At 43.0% G+C, this 6,163-nt stretch overlaps 1 protein-coding gene across 2 annotated transcripts in view; it reads left to right on the forward strand.

The window, feature by feature from the left end:
• RABGAP1 (RAB GTPase activating protein 1) overlaps positions 1-6,057 on the forward strand; it is a 91,284-nt gene extending 85,227 nt beyond the window's left edge. For both annotated transcript variants that reach the window (XM_019541001.1, XM_019541000.1), the window contains 4 exons: positions 111-194; positions 1,160-1,231; positions 2,067-2,264; positions 4,378-6,057. In XM_019541001.1, the coding sequence (XP_019396546.1) occupies positions 111-194; positions 1,160-1,231; positions 2,067-2,264; positions 4,378-4,500 (477 nt within the window). In that variant the 3' untranslated portion in view covers positions 4,501-6,057. The remainder of the gene's footprint in view (positions 1-110; positions 195-1,159; positions 1,232-2,066; positions 2,265-4,377) is intronic.
• The last annotated feature ends 106 nt before the right edge of the window (positions 6,058-6,163 follow it).

Below are 6,163 nucleotides of genomic sequence, written 5' to 3' on the forward strand. Positions count from 1 at the left end.
TAAGTGAGAGAGAGGGAGGAATGGGCATGATTAGCCTCCTGCAAGTGCCCTCTGATTGATTATTGCTGAGATAGTGTAACTATAGACATGTTTCTTCTTTTTTACCACAGCTGAAGGAGATGTGTCGTAGGGAACTAGACAAGGCAGAGTCAGAGATTAAGAAGAACAGCTCTATTATTGGCGACTACAAGCAGGTAAGCTCAGCTCGATGAGGGTGCCAGCTGCTCTCAAATAGCAGGGGATTCTCTGGCTTTTAGGATTTATTTCCCAGAAATCTGCACATAAAGTGTGATCTGTGCCATGCATCGCTGGGACTTAGGAGTTATGTTAAATCAGGAAAGCTGTAGCTGGTTCTGCACTTTCTTTTTGGAGATGCTTGACAGGTTTGGCCTGTTCTGTTCAGCTCTGACTTTACAGGTGGTATTGGCTCTATTGCAAAGCGCATTTTTTTTAAATGGACTGTGCTCTTTCCATCTTTGAGTCTGGCTGCTCACTCTGCTCCACAGGTGTTTTTTTTCTTCCCAGTTTCCCTCTTCCTTCCATAACATGCTAGGACTTGGTGATGATAAAAGAAGGTTATTCCTTTGCTGCAGTCTCTTAATATTGTTTTTGAAGTTATTTAGCTGTAATTCACCCTCCTGAGTTGTAAGCTGTCAGGAGAGCAAGTATATGGCTCTGTATAGTGGGAATGTGACCTCAAAACATTTTAGAGCTGCACCAGCAAGTCTCAGGGATGGATATTGCCTACTACACCCATGGTCACAATCATCTCCTTTATTCCCAAGGCAGTAAAAGGGCTGTGCTTCCCCACCCCCTTTCCTGATTCCTCTGGCGAGGCTAAGTTGTTAACATTTTATGTTTAAATTGTGCCATTTGCTACAGCTGTAGATTTGCATGTAACTTAATGGATTTCTGCACATATGTGCAGAAATGTATGTGTGTGTTGGGGGGGGGGTTCAGTCATCAAAGATCCAATCATAATACCTAAATTCAAAGCCCAAGCTGCTGCAGAAACCTTAAGTCTGAATTCCACAACTTCCAGAGCTCTTAAAACTTCCAGTCGAATGCTGCTGTGGCATTGGTTTTTGCTTTTAATATTCTATTTAGAGAAAAGCTTTTGCTTTTATAAATGATTTGTAACAGAATTTTGCTTTGTCAGATTTGTTCCCAGCTGAGCGAGCGACTGGAGAAGCAACAAACAGCAAATAAAGTTGAAATTGAGAAAATCCGGGTAAGAGACCAGGTTACCAAAATTTTCATAGTTGGTAGGGTTGGAAGGGACCTGAGCAGATCATCAAGTCCAACCCCCTGCCATGGGCAGGAAAGGATGCTTGGGTCAAGCGACCCGGCTAGGTGGCTGTCTAGCCTCCTTTTGAAGACCCCCAGGGTAGGGGCGAGCACCACTTCCCTTAGAAGTTGGTTCCAAATCCTGGCCACCCTGACAGTGAAGCAGTGCCTCCTGATGTCTAGCCTGAAACTACTCTGTCAACTTATGGCTGTTATTTCTTGTTACTCCCAGTAGTGCTTGGGGGGAACAGGGATTTTTCCATTGCCTGCTGGCCCCCCTTGGCCAATTTATAGGCAGCCATCAGATCCCCTCAGCTTTCTTTTGTGGAGGCTGAACAGGTTCAGGTCCCGTAGCCAGATTTCACTGTTTAAGACTCATCACACAGCAAAACTCTGCATTTTTGATCTTTGAAATTTGTTTCAAGTAATTTGCTAATAAACTTTTTCTGAACTACGCCTGACTTAGGTGCTTTTTCTTCCTAAATCTTCCTCCCAAAGCCCTAAGCAGTTAGAGCCAGTTCTTCCACCCTGAATGGCCTAGGGCAGCCTATAGACTCCAGGCCATGGTAGAAATGGGGATCTGAGGGTGACAAGCTGTTTGCCTGCTGCGTGTGCCTGCTGTTTGACCCCACTTGCCTTCAGTAGCAGAAGGAGCCCCTTATGTTTTTATGGGGTCCCTGAGGCTCTCCTGGTCTCCTTGCATGGGGGCAGAGTCAGGAAATAGCTCTGATGCTTTTGCTCAATGGAAGTGCTCATGGCTGGATGTTTTTTGGCTTTAGCAAAAAGTGGATGACTGTGAGCACTGCCGAGAGTTCTTCAATAAGGAAGGGCATGTGAAGGTCTCCAGTTCTGCCAAGGAGGGTTCTGATGAGGACACGGATGAGGAGAAGGAGACACTGAAAAACCAGCTGAGGGAAATGGAGCTTGAGCTGGCCCAAACCAAGCTGCAGCTGGTAGAAGCAGAATGTAAAATACAGGTAACATCTGGAGGCTTATTATGGACCCAACAGTGTTGTTTTGAGGCACGAGAGTGGTGGGGTAGCCTCTTGCTTGCCATTGCTCTTGATTGCTTGGGTCTTTGTGCTCTAAGATGCTGCTGTCTGCAAGCAGCCTCCTGGAGCTCGAGTGCGATGCTGAAGGAACATCTCCAGTTCGTGTGTGGTGGCCAGAGCTTGGAGAGGTTGGTTGTCATTTGGACAGTGCACCAGCCAGTCTAACAGTCTCACAGCTTAGTGAAACATGCCCGTGACAGGTAGCAATGCAGTACATCAGTTATTCTCCTGGTGGTCAGTACAAAAAACTAGTCTCGCAGCCCCTGTATTTATACGTGAAGGACTTTCATTCCGTACTAGTGTTCATCTGTCTCTCTGTTGAGACGTCCATTTCTGTTTGATTCTTTTGCCAAGTTTGCACATCTGCATCTTCAGTTCTTTTTATCTCTGCCTCCTTAATAGCTCTTACTTCTTACATTTATTTTTAAAAACATCCAGCCACTGCTTTTGCTGCTCCCTTCTTTGGGTCAGCTTCTTTGCTCATTAATGTGTTTTTTATTTTTTTACCTTTCTTATCAGGTCACTCAGCGGTCAGTGTGGCCTTCTTTTCCCAAGCTCCTTTTCGGAGCCTTACCTTAAATATTGCCCAGCCTAACCGGAAGTCCCAGAAATGGGACTGTTTTATATCCTGGGTTGTTTTTTGTTTTGTTTTTAAAGTGCTTTGAGCAGGGAGATCAGAGCAGACTTTTGGCTGGAACAGGAATTTGCCATTTCCTGCATTTAACCAAATATTTGGTTCGGAAAACAGCATTTCCAGAATAGAATAATTAAAATCATGTGAAGCCCTGGAACTGGCCTGCACAGCGTCCAGACCTCTGTCCAGCTCCAGTGTAGTACTTACTGGCTAATCTTCTGCGAGTGCCTGCATGGAAAAAGTAAACCCCACACTTTTTCTATTTTAGCCCTGGCAAAGCAGCAAATCACATTTTCCTTTCTTTCACAATAGTTTTGCGAGCACAAACAACATGTGACAGAAACAAGTCATGTTTTTTAATGTATGGTTGGAAGGCACTCAAATACTGTGGTATGAGAACAATGCAGTGTCTTGAACAGACCACTCTGCACTGGTTTACTACTTCCATGCAGACTGGAGTAGCAGTACAGCTGCCCCATGTAAACTGTAGCATGTGTTGGAGCTCCCAACAGGAAGCTGATCGAGTGAAATCTTAAAAGATAAAGGAAGTAAAACAGGCCATTTTATACACCCAGTTGGGGAGGGAAGGAGGGAGTTACTTTTTGTTTCTGTTTTTAATTGGAAATTGCTAAAGGCTAAGGTTGAAGCTTGGAGAGTACTCTTCTTATCCTCCTGTTGTGGGTTTGTGATGGAAATATGAGAGCTGCCACATCCCAGCCAGCCCTGCACTCACCCACGGCAATCAGTTTTCTTCAATCTTTTCTCCAGTTCTCTGTCCAGTCAGGTTTCCCTTGTGCTGAGGAAGGATGCTTTTGCTGCATCCCTGGGAAGCGTGGTCTATAGCTTAACAAGGAGGGACTTCTGGATATCGGATCTAAATTTTCCTCTGCTGATTTTCTAACCCAAATTGCTTCCTTGCATTTACACTTTGCCAGTACTTGTCATCTCTGCTCACCCTTCAGTTGCAGCTTGGCCAGTGCATAACATGCTGAATTCTTAATTTCTTGCTTGCTAAGTGTGCGTGTGGGACTGATTAAAATGAAAGAGGTGGGTGTTATGTTTGGGCGCACTGATCAGAGAATGTAGGCTTTTCTTTTCCATCTACTCATTAAAGTATATTCTTGGCCAAAAGTTAGCAGGGAAAAAACCAGTTCCTCGAAACCCCTTGTTCACCTTCAGTCTGTATGGAATTGCAGAGTGGAGGTAGCTGCATGGTAATGACACAAGCTTTGTGCACGCAGAATGAAAATGTGCTTGCTGGACTTAAAAGGGCTCTTCAGAAGCTGTAAAAATTGTCAGTGGGTGGGGGGGTAGGTTGTTTGGGTCCTCTAGGCCTTACTGAAACAGTTTTTTGCTGTACGTGTGTATGTCACAGCTGCTTTCTCTTGGCTGTTGCCTTTGCAGGATTTGGAGCACCATTTGGGCCTGGCACTGAATGAGGTTCAGGCTGCAAAGAAGACTTGGTTCAACCGAACATTAAGTTCTATAAAAACAGTGACTGGAGTCCAAGGGAAAGAGACTTGTTGAAAAGCAAAACTCCGTCAAATACATCTTCTTAACAACACCTTTTGTTGCCTTCCTTGGCCAGATGTTTAATTCTGTGACATGTGAGAGGACCAGAATGTACATAAAATAGAAACACAGCATGTCAGGATTCAATAGGTCAGTGATAAAGTGGATGGAAACACAAAGGCTTTATTGCTAGACACGGGATCTTCATACTACTGATATTTAACAGGTGATGTAGCTAGATTGAAGCTCTTCAGAGAAACACTCCATTCTGCGGTCTGGCTGGAGGCTTTTCACAAACTAGGTACGAGAACTTACCAAACCCTAATTGTTAAGTTTACATACGATAGGTTTTTTTACAGTTATAACCTTTTTTAATATTTTATTTAAAAGGAAAAAGTGTCACTAACAAAGCAAATAATGACTCTTAGCAAGAACTATATCAGTGCCAGAAAGTAGTCCCCAGAGCTAGGATTTGGAGAGCGGGAGGTGACATGCTTTACAAAGGGGGGTGGTCTCAGCACTCCTGTCGGAGCAAGCCCATTTTGGTTTAACATGCACGCATCATCCATCTCGTGGTGTCTTGCCATTTCTTTCTGAATTACTACTCAATTCTATGCAACTGGGCTTTTTTAGCCTGGGCTGCCAACCAGATTCACAGCCCTAGGTTGGGAGACTTGTCAGAGTGCTAGATGAGAAAATCAGAATGCTTGACAAATTCCGTTTTACTTCTGTGTCATATTGTTTGAGCTGCGCTCATCAACAGCGTTTCAATCCCAACACCAGGACTGCTAATGCGAGCTAATCATGTGGATGTTTTGACGTTTAATTATGTCCTTCTGTTCACTTTTGTCTGTTTTTTCGTTTTCGTTTTTAACCTGGCTGTAGCAGGCCTTCTGTGAAGTTCTGTAAGGGCTTCCAGAATTAGTTTTGCACATATGTATGAATGGGACAAAGAGACAATAAACTGAGATATATTTGAGAGGCAAAAATCACTGCGTGAGTGTAGCTGCAAACATCCATAGCTGTGTATCGTAACTGGCTTTTCTGGTAACATGTACGGAGGTTCTGTAGGTCATTTTTTCCATGCTCAATGCAGTTGCACTAATCGGTGCTAAACTTACTTGGATTTCTCATCTTTTGGATTGTCCTGAAGTTCTCACCAGAAAGCTGTAGAATGGAGTTTTGCACCTTGTAATATTTTTAATTTATAATGGTTTGTGTTATGCTGAAGTATCTATTGCATCAGTGGATAAATTTTGTGTGCAGTGTGAGTATAAGCTGGTAACAATAAGAGGCACTGGTTTGTATATAAAGATATTTGTTTATTTTGTATTTCTACCTTTTTCTTGTTAACTGTACTAACGCTAGCTAACGTACTCTGTGACTACAGGATATAACATGCTATGTCCAAGCTTTTTTCCTTAATTGCGTACATTATCTTTATTGTTTAATACCAAAAAAACCCCAACAACTGTAACTCCATCAATATTAGATGCGTGGACATTGTGGTAGCATAGTTGCAGTGTGTATACTTTATGAATTGAAATATAAACTAGTAAAATTGTATTCCTATTCTGTTGTTTCATTTCATTTCAACAGTGAATTAAATATTTTGCAATAAAAAAACCAGCTGTTTTTAAAACAAAAGGTTTAGCATCTGCAAACCTCTCCTGTGGCC

Source organism: Crocodylus porosus, unplaced genomic scaffold (assembly GCF_001723895.1).
Source record: "Crocodylus porosus isolate Cpor-Errol unplaced genomic scaffold, CroPor_comp1, whole genome shotgun sequence".
NCBI lineage: Eukaryota > Metazoa > Chordata > Crocodylia > Crocodylidae > Crocodylus > Crocodylus porosus.